Source organism: Rhea americana, unplaced genomic scaffold (assembly GCF_003343005.1).
Source record: "Rhea americana isolate MKP2758 unplaced genomic scaffold, rheAme1 scaffold_184, whole genome shotgun sequence".
Lineage (NCBI taxonomy): Eukaryota > Metazoa > Chordata > Aves > Rheiformes > Rheidae > Rhea > Rhea americana.
This window is the reverse complement of record NW_028185972.1, coordinates 743,662-757,003: the sequence shown is the minus strand read 5'-3', so window position 1 is coordinate 757,003 and position 13,342 is coordinate 743,662. Positions and strand designations below refer to the sequence as shown.

General features: G+C 40.9%; 1 protein-coding gene across 1 annotated transcript in view; it reads right to left on the bottom strand.

The window, feature by feature from the left end:
- Positions 1 to 3,303: 3,303 nt before the first annotated feature.
- Positions 3,304 to 13,342, bottom strand: part of LOC146597453 (organic solute transporter subunit alpha-like) — a 10,409-nt gene continuing 370 nt past the window's right edge. The window contains exons 2-8 of the mRNA XM_085302083.1: positions 11,666 to 11,817; positions 11,474 to 11,547; positions 9,774 to 9,932; positions 7,028 to 7,139; positions 5,760 to 5,906; positions 4,262 to 4,367; positions 3,304 to 3,772 (exon numbers count right to left, since the gene is read on the bottom strand). Coding sequence (XP_085158209.1) covers positions 3,585 to 3,772; positions 4,262 to 4,367; positions 5,760 to 5,906; positions 7,028 to 7,139; positions 9,774 to 9,932; positions 11,474 to 11,547; positions 11,666 to 11,817 — 938 coding nt within the window. The 3' untranslated portion in view covers positions 3,304 to 3,584. The remainder of the gene's footprint in view (positions 3,773 to 4,261; positions 4,368 to 5,759; positions 5,907 to 7,027; positions 7,140 to 9,773; positions 9,933 to 11,473; positions 11,548 to 11,665; positions 11,818 to 13,342) is intronic.

Here is a 13,342-nt window from a genome sequence, read left to right as displayed (position 1 = left end):
ATTCCTTTGCTGCTGACAATACACATTTAATTGCCCTGTTAGCTAGCCCTGCATAGGGAATTACAGCTTGCCACTGCAAGGAGGACTGTAGGGGGGAGTTCAAGGTTCATGGGGGAATTCACAGCTATCTGCAGCGGGAGATTCACTTAGTTTTGTTGAACAAACAAAAACACCGCCAACTGAATGACAGATGCAAAAGAAATGCACTGAGCAGTTTTTTTTTTCCTTGAAAAGCCAATCATGCAAAATTACAAAGTGCTAGTATTAATTCTGCCCTCTCCTGTATATGCTGTACTTATTACATCACCGTATGCTATACTCTGGAACACTTTATTGTGTTTGTTTTCATTCTCAATAGTTCTACTGCTTGGCCACCGAAAACACAYAGCTATTTTTTCTCCTCCGTGTTCTCATCAATCTCTCCAAATGCTGTTTTAACCTTTGATCACGTATCTCTGTGCATCTATTCCTATCTTTCTATTTAATGGTGTTGATGCCTTTTATCATCACAAAAAGCACCAATAAAATACCTTTATCCTTCCTTGCATTATAAGCTAAAGCAAACGTTGCTTAAAGGTTATAACTTACCTCAAGACTTATTACTTTATAGCAGCTGTATAAATATCAGTTGTGAAACTTATCTTCTAGCTTTTGTTAAATGTTTTCAAACGCTTTCATCACCATCATCACATAATTGAAAGCAATTTTTCTTGCTGGTGAGAAAGGGATCCTTATCCGAACTGAGACTGGAAGAATTTCCTGTGTTTTGTTTCATTTCTTCCATGCTCAGATTACCTAAGGTACAACCTGCATGCTGGGTTTTGTGTTTTAATTTCAAGAGCACCTAATGAATGTAAAGCAACCTGCTGACATTGGTTGCTACCTCCCAGACTCCTATCCAGTTAGGGAGGAACATCTAGATTACGCAGGTTAAAGCTGTAGGCTTGAGCCAGAGATGAGGGAGAAATTCTTCCTTTAAAAAGCTTAAAAATCAAGAAGTTAGTAGTAAAATCCATACATTCTACTGCATTCACATAAGCTGTGTTTCAAGAAAGCTCTTAGGCACATATTTAAGATTTAGTATCTCCAATTTTGCTCTGAAAAGGGTTATACATAAACAAGTGCTTTCTGAAATGAGACCTCCGTAACTGTACATAGTAAAAAGAATTGTCTTTGCTGCCAACTCTGCTTGACAGTCATCACCTGACGGTACATTTTATTGCTGAAATATGTTAGATAAGTAGCAGGACAAACATTTAATATCTACTCAAAAGCACAAGAGCTAGTGATCTTTGTGGCTGAATTAGGCTCACATTGCTGTTTACAAGATGTATTTTAATGAGAATTTTAGAGACACGACAAATATCAGGCCAACAGTTATAGCGATCCTGTCCCCTGAACAAGTGCTTCAAAGGCAGCACATGTGAAGACCCTTCTGTGCCCTGGCAGCCACCTTCACCAGGTGTGCAGAGACCACCCCCAGCTCAGCTTCTCCCTACRCTCCGTTACCAAATGTAGTGTCTGTGCGGCGGTATGGGTCTGCTGTGCCATGCAACAGATCCTGCTCACCAAGCCACGCCACTTAAAGAATCACTGTAGAAAGCCTCTTGCAATAATGCTCTTTTATCCCATTCACTCTAATAATTAAACTGTTTTCCACATGAATTCAGAGATATTTACTGGCTCTAAATATTTTCCAATTTTGAAGTTTCTTGAAGTCATAGCCAGCCATTCCCTATGCCATCATGAAATTAAGACCAGTCTGCAAGTTCAGAAAAGCAACATTATTAATGTTTCTGTGGTCTTGTGTATCCAGATAAAATACAACATTAGAAATACGCTAATAGCCATAATGTTAAAATACTTTAACAAAGTTTGTTGTATTAACAATACATAAGCTGATCCCTAGTTAACTCTACGGACATGCTCTATGGTGAAAACTTTCACACGAATTGTTTTTCAAAGAAAAATGCAGATTCTATCACATTAATGTAGTTCAAGAATCTGTGTTAATTTCTCACACTATCTGCTTAGAAAGAAATTAAGCAAAAAATTTTCAACYTTTTCAAAACAAAAATAATTCCATTTTTCTAGTAAAATGTTAATGAAAATATTATTTCTGACCTCAATCCAAAGGAAAGAAAACATTTAAAACATTTTGTTGCTGAGGTTTACAGAATATTTCATTTTCCACCCCCAGCTCCCAAACTGAATGTATTTTCTGAGTTCCTTGTAAACCAGAAATAACCCCATTATTTGCCCAGTTCTGCTTTGATGTCAAATTGTATTTGACATAACAGGTAAAAGATGAGAATAACACATTTTCTAATACGAAACATTTTCCCAGTCTACATATAGAATAAGCATCCATGCTACATGGATTAGGCATTTACCTCTAGGAATCAGACTAGATGTGGAGAGAGACAAATGCTAGTATATGGTACTGCAACTCCTTTCCCAACAAACACAATATCCACATGCTAAAACATGCTTAAACAGAGTAAACACAGTATCATACTACAAATTATAGTGAACTAAATAAAAGTGATCAGGGTCATACCTGAACACCAGGACCTTTTGCTAAAAGCAGAAGTTGATTTAAGCAAAACAAACTAATGGATGTGAAGTCAAAAGGCTTAATAACACTTGAAGTTCTACTGGACATCTGGGCAGGCCAGAGGTGGGGTAGATAAGCTGGGGAGGCCAGAATTTTCTGGAAAAGCTCCTTTCAGTAATAATTATCTTCACAGACATCTTTTGCACAAGGATCCCATGTATCCTTATTCCCACTTTCCAAAGAGAGAACTGAAGCACAACATATCATCATATAGCAGTGACAGAACACACCTTGGACCATAACTCTTACTTTCTTTTTCCATATCAGTGACGGAGAATCTGCCTTCCCTAAGAAGAACATCTGCCAATGTTGATTATATATTTACAAATAGTAACTGTGTATTTACTGAGTTAGGATGTGAATTGTCAGAGAATGCGAAAGTCTTTCCCTGAGGAGATCATCATTTATGCAGCCGGAGAGCACAAACAGGTTTGGGAATTTCAGAAGGAGCATGTGCAAATACTGATCCAAATGAGCTAAAATGAGCTTGTGGCACAGAGTGAGAGATGATAAATTCTAATGGAGGACAAATGGGAGAATGCTGTTAGACCTGTGAGAGCCATCCAGCCTACCTGAAATAGGCTTAAAACAAAAAAAAAAAAAGATGAAAAAAAAAAAAGAAAAAAAAAAAAAAAAAAACAAAAAAAAAAAAAAAAAAAAAAAAAAAAAAAAAAAAACAACAAAAACAAAGGATCACTTTGTGAGACTGGCCACCATCAAGTGTTTGACAATAGGGTAAAATTACACAGTATGAAATCTCACTAAATTACATGGTATGAAAATGCTCACACCATGTATATATCACTGGGGAAAAAAGGGGGTTATCCTTCCTGGTCCTTTCATTACAGTTCATGGGTATTTATACCAGAAGCTGTTCTGACATGGCAGTGGTTATTTGTGTTGCAAGGATATAAAAGCTCCTAAAGCTGAGCTTCCAGCTCCTGCAGAGTAGGAGCCCAGAGACCTTCTAAATCCCCAATAATCCATCTTCAGTAACTGCACCATTTAGGATAATCTTAGGAGTCTGCTTGTTATCTCCACTTTCTTCAGGGGTACACTCTGGAGGTTCTAGATCATCATATCTTCTCCGATATACCACCCTTGAGATTAGGGTTATCAGAAACATCTCCATGATGAGAAGCTGTTGGGTCATATCTGCCAAAAAGAGGGGAAAAAAGCAAAACCAAAACAAAACAAAAACACAGGAACATGAGGCTCAGGCAAGGAATGACTAGCCTATTCATTCCTGTCTGTGCGAAAGGAACAAACTTTACTACTCTACTTCCATAATGGAGCATATCTCACACTCAGCAATAATACCAGATATAGAATTAACGTACTGTCCATCTATAAGCATGCAATAAGATACACATCCAAAAGCTATGAGATTTAACAATAATTATATTTGTTGATTTCTTGTCCTCTGATTTCTGATTCTAACTCTTCTCACTRTCAAGTTTTCCTCTGCAACCATGACAGCAAGAAAAGTTCTGTTATTGTTCTTAAATAAAAACTGAGATTCTCAAAAGGCTACATCATCCCATGAAATTAATATTTCAGGAAAATGYCAGATACTGCACTTAGCAAAACTGAACTGACACCTTTGTAAGTAAATGAAGAACATCCCCTTCAAGAAGGACTTACATGCTCCTCTTGCTGAAGAGGAGAGTGGTGGAACACAGGGAATAATTCTTTGCATACCCAGGATGTTGATAATAGCTGCTTGCAGGTGGCTCAGAATGAGGATAAACTGCACCAGGAAGAGAAAACAGACGCTTTAGCTACCAGCAGAAGGATTGGTTCACACACCARTTCTGCTTTCATAGTAGATTCTGTTTCACCTCATTCTTCCTTTCTTGCCCTCCTCACCTCCCATCCACCAGCAGCTGCCTGCCATTCTGAAGAACACATCCTTTGGTCAGGATGATAATTGCTGTACATATGATTATGAAACTAAAYCTCTCTGTTCTAAAAGTGATTCATCTCAGAACTTAATTCTGGAAGTGCAATATATATACGGCTCCCTGCTGGGATTTTAACCAATGTTGAATTCTGAATATTAGATAAAAAGGTTTAAATCACTTCTCATTAATCTAACTATGAGCTCATACTCTCCCTTAGCAGGAACAAGCATTCAAGGAATGCTTCTTTTATTGGCTCATCTTTTTGCCACAGCAGAGAGATGTGGAGCTCCCCAAATTACACTGGAAGTGGCTTCCTTGCCAAAAGGAATGAAGGATGAARGACTCTGCAACTTGGGTTCAACAGTAATCACTTATGTATCATATTACCCACTTCTCAGTGAGCTAGGCCTTCTTTGCCTTGGARGTGTCAAGAGCGTCTCTTTAGCTGCTGGTGTTATTGCCTGGGTATAAAACCTCACGTGAATGGAGTTTGCCATCTTAAATTTGGATTCAAACTAATGTAGTTTTGCAGGTGTGATGACTGCTTACCACCCTGTCTATTGCATTTATAAGCTTTTAATAATTTTCTTAACAAACACTTTGATGTACAGTCTTTTATATGTCCTCTACAAGTAGGATGCGTATCCAGGGATTTTACCTTACTCTTTTTCTTTCTTCAGGGTTATTCAGCCTAACTTATCTGGTTCTGTTCATCATTGTTTGATGATTCCCAGACAGTATTTTCATTATTACCTAAATCTGAAATACAGAATGGTAATGGCCAAGAAAAATACTTCCAAAAGAGAACATCGTGGCCTGCTAAAACAGTTCAAACAAAAGCAACCCACACAATGCTCCACATCCTCTCCTAGTTTTTAAGTACACACCAGCATTTTAACATTGTGTTTCAGGATACTGTATGTCCAAAGCTTCCTTCAAGCCTTGCAGAAGGTGGTGTTTTGATTTCCACGGCCTAAAGATAAGTGGATTTTAAACAACTGAAATCTCTAGCACTTCTGAGAGACTAGATATAACTCAAATCATGCTAAACTGAAAAGCAGCCAAGAAAAATGCTTCCAATAGATGCATGACAGCTTTAATTAGGCAAAAATATGCATTTGCACAGTGTGTTTTATGGAAAAAAATACCATAACCTTCAAACAAAGGACCAAGAACCAGAGAAATAGTGTTATATCAACATTAATAGAAATGCTTACCAAAAATGTTAAATTGCTCACCTGATAAAGAGCAAACTTAGGGATGATTTTCTTACAGTTAAGGATAGYCCTAACTTGTCGAAACATGATTCCAATTGGCCACAGAGCAATAATGGTAAGGATACCAATGAAGCAGTTAATCCATATTGCAGCTCCTTCAAGAGATAACTGAGAAGCAAATCAAACATATTTATAAAACCTGACAATGCAAATTTTACTATTTTGAGATAGACGTTATAAACTGGAGGATGCAGACATTAAAATGCTTGTTTCTATCTCCACAAAAGCTGAAGCTACCAGAGGTTGATCAGATTTGCACTGTAAACTGCACAGTACTAACTGGAGTGGTACCACAGCACTCCCACTCTCTGGGCAAATCTGTTCAGTCCTGGGAAGGCAGCAAGTGACATGACYCCTCAGCCTGACCCCAACAGCACCTGAGAATGCTCATCAGCTTGTGAAAGCATTTGCAATGTGGTATCTCAAAGGGGTCATTTTTTTTGGTACCATGAAACAACACAAAAAATACTGCTTTTAGTTCAAGTTACCCATGAGATGCCTAATTATTAGCAGTTACAGACTTTCTTCAGCTTTGGTGATCATGGCACAACATTCCCCTCTGGATTGACTCTTCAAAGGCAAAAAGATGGAAGTGCATGAACCACACCACAACAAAGGTTTGAAATGTCTGCTTTTAAGACACTGTTGCTGGAAAGACTGACATCAAGGGAAATGTTATAGCTTACTCAGCTGTAGCAAGGATCCTAAATACTGGCTCAAAGCATTTATTGCAACCCAATGAAAGCCTACTTCTTCATCATCTTGCAGCTTACACAGAAAAATGGAAGCACAGTAATAGCTTTTCTACATTTTCTACCTTGCAAGAATAAAAACCTCCTCAATTTGCAGAAAAATAYTGAATTAGGTTTCCTGTTTATGCATACTATTTTCTTCTGCATCTCACAAAACAGGGCAGGTACATCTTACAGGCCATCCTGCAGTCCTGATCCCCAGACCCTATAGACTAGGCCATGTGTTGGAGTGTAACCTGACGTCCAAACCACTTGGATACTCATTTTTTTTTCTGAGAAAAAGAAGCCAAAAAATCAAGAGTCTGAGGGAATGGAGAAATGATATACTCTAGGGTCTCTTCTTAACAGAACAAAGCCAGGACATACCTGGAAATGTGGTGGGACCAGATCCCACAGTTTATCTGTTTGCCAAGATACTAACATCAACCCCCAAATTATGGATTTTGTGGGCTACTGCTCATTATAATATTTACTTACATCATAAGGACTGTAATTGCCATTGGTCCAAAGCACTATTGACAGAAACATGAACACAGGTCGAAAGAAAGCAAACTGAAAGGTGCCCAACTTCAGCCAAAGGAGGGTTCGCCTGACAAATTAAAAAAAAAAAAAAAAAAAAAAGAATCACACAGTCCAATTTGTAACCTTAATAACATTGTTTGGATACCATCAAACAGCAAAATTTATCCACTCCTACAGTACATGGCTAATATCTGAGGAGGAGCAGCTTCAAGATTCAAAAATCTTTCCAAGGATTACCCAGATGCTTGTTTAGCAGAGCCTCTACAACTTATTCTGCAACAATTACCTACTAACCAAAGCTGGGCAAAATGTGATGTCTTTCTCTGCTCCAGAGCTAGTAAGGGATCCTGTAGCAGCATAATGGGTCTCTGAATAATAGTGCCATTCGCTCTGTCATGTCGCCTTACTATTCCACTTTTCGGATGAAACTGAGCAATTCAGCATTCATGGCTGAATGGCAAACTACTACAGAACTTCAATCTCTGTCATGAGCAGTGTTTCCATCTGACTCTGCCTTCTCATTCAGCCAATTCTTAGTCTTCTGGTAAATCAAGAAAAGGAATTACACAGACTTAAGTGAAAGGACTGTTATTTTTTTCAGCGCATGCATTTGGTTTTGCTTTTCTGTACTCTAACAGGAGAAAGGAGTTACCTTTCCCTTGATAAGGTGCACATGGCCAGCCAGACAGCTCAGGATTTCCTTTCTCCTACCTGTCAGCATAATCTTTATCCAGAACACAGCCTGTATACAATAACCTGGCCATCCAGTATTGAATATCATCAGAAAAGGGGCAGATACACATGCAAACAATGGACATGAAAGCTGACTGTCTTCAACTCACCTTTAGTCTTCACAGGAAAAGCTTTGGCTGCTACAGCTGGCTCATGTCTTAGTCTATTACTGTGTATTTCCCACACATTTATATTACTGTCTTCACCGCAGCTTCCTGATCCCTTGAGTCCCATCACAGATGCCTTAGCAGACAACAGGCTGCCATTTAATATATGTTACAGCATACAGCCATGAAGCAGGAATTACTTGAATTGCTCAATTAAGATAGCTAATAACTATGGGACTATGAACAGGACAAACACTTCTGGAATGGCCTGCAACTGGCCAGCCATTTAGCATATGCCTTTTCAAAGGTTCATTATTCCAAAAGGACTTTAAAGAATAACAAGACAAACAGTGCTGTCACTGCAACACCAGGTGTTTTGTTCCTTRTTGGCACAGGTGTACCATTCTTTACCCTCAGATTTCTCCTGCCACATCTCTCCATTGTATGGTTTGTTACCCTGCCTCATCTGTCCACCATACCTTGTTACCTTCCCCAGACTGCTTGATAGTATACCATATCTTTAAAGAATGAGTTCCTCCCCTGGAGTAGCTCCCTGCTTCCCTAGAAGATATCCGTGGAAGGAATCCAAGACTGATCTTCCTCTGGTATACCTTCCCAATTTTTAAAAAACATTGTTATCTGTAATGGGAAAAGGCTGAAAATCAGAAGCAGAGGCAGCAGATAAGTTTCCCAGTACTACAAACTCAAGAGAAGAAGCCCTAAGCTCTTCTGCAGAGCAAAAAAAAATTTTTTTTTTAAAATGAACAACTACAAACTATTATCACCAGCCCTCTCATATTCCAGGATAAGCTCTCACTGGACTGACAGTGAGGTATGCTGCATTCTCTTTGCTGCTTTCACTTAACTAGACCATAAAGTCCTGGAGGTGCCTCTGGCATTAATGTCCAGGCCCTTGTAGAAACTTCTCTGTATCTTGCACATTCAATCCTTGAGCTTTTTGTTCTTAATGTGAGAAACACTCCTATATTCTGTGCCAGTAGAAAAATCCTGGGAAATCTCTGAGAATTTCAAGCTCAAATATGTGGGGAAACATGTAAATGATAGCATGATACCAGCTGGAGAAGAGGCCCTACCAGGCAATGCTAGAAGGAGCCAAGGTTTATGGTACAGTATACTGGCTCCTATCTGTAGGTGCAGCTCCTCATCCTTACCAGTCTTCTCCAAAGTACCTTATTAATTTAGTAAAGAAAATATTTGGTTTTGTCTCATAGATAATGCCATTTCATGGTGATCAAACCTTTCCAGGAATTACATCTTTTTTGTTCTAAAAATTGTTTTAATTTGAAGTACTTTCAAAGCTAAAATCAGAAAGAAGCATTTCAATTTTATCAAAGTAAGAGAAATTTTCCTTCAAGTCAACCTCAATTTGAAAATTCTGTTTGTGGAAAGTATCCAATTGTCCCCTTCTGGTATGAAAAGAAACTGAAATCTCAGTTGTTATTGTTTCTAGATTGGAAATTCCCTCTCCCACACACTACTGCTTAGTACACAAATGGTTTCTTGGAAAAGAATGGGACTAATTGGGAGGATAACACATTGTTCAACATGACTACACGTGGGAACACTGCACTGGGATAAAAATGAGTTATCTCATGCTCTCTATTTTCAAGCAAAATTCTGTATTAATAAAAATGTAATAAATTAGCCATGTTGTACAGCCCTAAAGTGATGGTACTGTTTAAAAGAGACAGCTTGAGACTGATGGAAGAGATCTCAATTACAAGAGCCAAGAGAGTGTTTTTCAGGAAGTAGGGAGGCCCTTTGCTGTAAATGTGGCCTTGCCAATTTGGCTGAATTCCAGCAGCAGTTTTCCAGCTGGGAAATCTTAAAGGGCAACTCACCTAGTGATGCGCACACCAGGGAGGCAAAGGCAGCAGCAACAGCAGGGGCCTGTACTGATCTTGAAGCAACCATTTTCAAACCGCCTGAGGAACAACTTTTGACCGCCGCACTCGTTAATCATCATCAGCAGGAACTTGTGGATAACTATGGCAAAAAATCTAGGAGAGGAAGAAAATGCCAGCTCGAACTTTTCCTGCATGTCTTTCATATGCCTGCACACACCAGTACCTTCTGCTGTTGAGAGTTTTAAAGCTTGCATTATGCAATCAGCAGAAATTCTAGTACCAGTTGTAAAAGATCATCAGCTTCCCATCACCTTGCAGGATCAGAACTGCCATAACTCCATCGAAAGAAGAATAAACTGAGACACAAAGGAGYTGTGGAATTGCCCAAAGCCACACTGGTGCTTGATGGCAGTCAGTACTTAAGCACAGAAATTTCTGGCCCAAGTCATTAACGCTATGTTCTTCTATCAGTTAGCTAGTCCTAACCAGTCCAATTTTTTCTGAACAAGTCTACTTAAAAAAAAAAAAATACACGACTACATTCATATATGTATTTAGCTAACATCATATGTGCTGTCCCAGTCAGGGTGTGGTTCCCCTGCAGCCAAAGCGGATCCAAGCACTGACTGCTACAACTCCACCTCTCCCTCCTTCATCAATTGCATTCTCAGTCCCTTCCAGGAACTACAGATTGTGCAGCCACCCTTTCCTCCCTGCCCTAAACTGATTTAGGGAACTGATCCACTAAAATCCAACAAATAGAAATCCACAAAATAGAAAAGGTCCTCTTCAATTGCACTGGCTCCTTGAACAAGCCTACTGTGCAGCTGGAGAAGTGTGAGTGGCGGTGCAAGGAAGGGGACAGGAATCTGCATCTGCAGCAATGGAGGAAAGGAGATATTAAGATATGCTTAAAGTATTATAGGACTGGATCCTTGGAAGTCTCTGGCAATCTGCAATTTGCCGCACCAAACTGCTATGTGTTAACAATGCTCCTGGTACTGTGTTTTCCCTCCTTTTTACTCCGCTGTCTTTGTAAATGCAGTGTATTATGGGCTAAGGCTAGCCACAAGAGCTTGTGATACTGTCCTGCAGTGGGTTCCAAAATCATCCCGACGCTCCTGAAGTGCACGCTGCCACACAGCATCCCCCCGCTGGGCTTTGCCTATAAGGGCTACACCATCAACTCCAGGAACCACATTTTTTCAGTTATTTCCTGTTCGTGTCAGAGCTGTCATGATTGTACCTAAGTGCTTTTATCAAGACAACTGCAGAACATTTTTACTCTGATATACTTATTGGAGGTTCATTTGCCACCATTAGAAATAGATCTCTTCAGCTCATCATTAATAAAAGCACAGTAAAGAAGTCACAGATCAGAATTTCATTCTACATGACATTCACAAGGAGCAAATAAAGAGCACTACTTTAAAGCTGCAGTCAATCAAAGGGATCGATCACACTTAAGTCACAGTTCTTTCTTTCTAGCAGTCCCACACTAGGGGGCGGCAGCTCTGGGAACTACTTCAGCATTTTCCACCTCCCATAAAAGAGCTGCCAAGAGATTTCAACTCAAACTAAAAATTAGTAAATCGATAAATTTACAAAATGACTGTGTTTACCAAGAGTAGAAATGTTTAAAGGGAAGAAAATCGGGGTTCAGTGCAMTTTCTAGAAACAAGTAGAATACTCACACTGCTGCTGTGAAATCTGTAAACATTGTTGAGCGAGGAATCCACATCCCAATGCATGAGGTTGTAGCAATCACCTATACAGAAAGGGAGGAGTGTTGTAACAAGGGCAGAGGTAAAGCAGGTTCATGAAATAAATATAGATTTTCCAGGGAAATGGCACTTTCAATTTTATCTCTTTTCCACAACACTTACTGGAGCTGCGGCATTTATCCAAATTAAAATTGATCTTTTGGAGGAGGGGATTTTTCTATAGATATAGCCCACTTCCTCCATAAACACCAGATTGGCAATCAGTGTCATCAGAGTCAACATTGCAAAGAGAAATACACCTGCCAAGTCAAGGCCTGCGAAATGAAAAAGGAAAACAAAACAGTGAGTTTCAATTCATAAGCATTCCATACATTTAATCTACAGACAGCATCTTGAAGGAATAATTTAGTCCTAYTCCTGCAAAGACTTGCACTCATCCTTAGCTACAGATGTGGATCCTTGACTCAATGGTATGATTCAAGTACTTAAAGTTAATAAACAAATCTTTTAGGATCCATAGACAGCATGCATGAAGAATAAGCGTCCATGTTTGCATGGCATTATGCAGAAGTTCCCATCAGAAAGGTGGGAGTTCTAGAACAAATGTTCTTAGATGAGTGTAAATAAACAATAGAAGCTGTTCTGGGAACTTTATCAGGCAGACTGTAAGAAAATTGTATTTAGTCAGTATTAGTTCTTTGCCTCCTTTATATATTCAAACACGTTTGTACATGTCTTCCTTGAGTATGCAAACTTTTTAGAGTCTCGGTGGAAGTTTATGGGGTACAGGAGCAATGAAAGTATGAGGTCCTGGTGTACTTATCCTGGGATAAAACTTGCCACCAACAGATTTTTTTTATGCCTTTTCCCTTAGCACTAGGTATTGATAAGAATATTCACCCACAACTGACAGCTGAGGTGGATTTTCTGCCAAGAAAGGTGCTTCCAGAGACAGAAGCAAGCACTGCAATGAAGTCAAATTTAATTTAGGAAGCGTACATGGTCATCACCTGCACTGACCCAGGCCCACCGTGACAGGAGCATATCTAAGACATGCCTAGCAGTGCCTGCACAGGTGAGCAAGGGTCTTCCCAGCCTTCTAATCAAAGGTGCTTGGGGAAAAAAAAGCTTTGATGCTTCTAGACTTTGTTGCAGTCCAGATCTCACTGGACAGACCTTAAATCTCAGCAGCGTTGCTGAGAGCAGACCGTTTAGTGCTCCCTGCAACGCTTACCAGGAAGCCCTGCTGCCCTCTTCTAGGTGCCTCCCCTCCACCCCGGCGCTCACTGTTTTCTAAGCACCTTTGCAACTCCGGACTGAGTAACCATGCTGTGCTGCCCCACTTCCCCACAGCGAGGGCCGGCAGAGCCAGCGCCATGGCAACCCGTCTCGCCGGGACCTTGGTCCCCAGGCAGGCCTCCAGCGAGCAGAGCCAAGGCGGCTGCGTTTGGCTGCCTTCCCGTGCCCCGGTCCCCGTGCAGAGCGAAGGGTCCCGGCATGCTGGCCGCCGGTCGGTCGGCCTGCCCACGAAGCGCGGGCGCGTTCACCGCACTTCTGAACGGGAGCACCGCGTGCTTGGGACGGGCAGCTGCGCCGCTTGCCCGCGGGCATCTCTGGAGGGGGCCCAGTAAGCCTGGGACAAGGCGGGGAGAGGAGGACACCGCGCCCCGGCACGAGCCGCGCTCCCCCGAGGAGACCGCGGCGGCACGGACGCGGCGCCAGCCCAGCGTTAACGCCCGGCTGCGGCCGCCCCTCGGCGAGGCAGGTGCGGTGGGGCACCGCTTCCCTCCGCCCCGCGCAGCCCCACCGCACGCGCTGCCCGGGCCCTCCGCGGCGGCG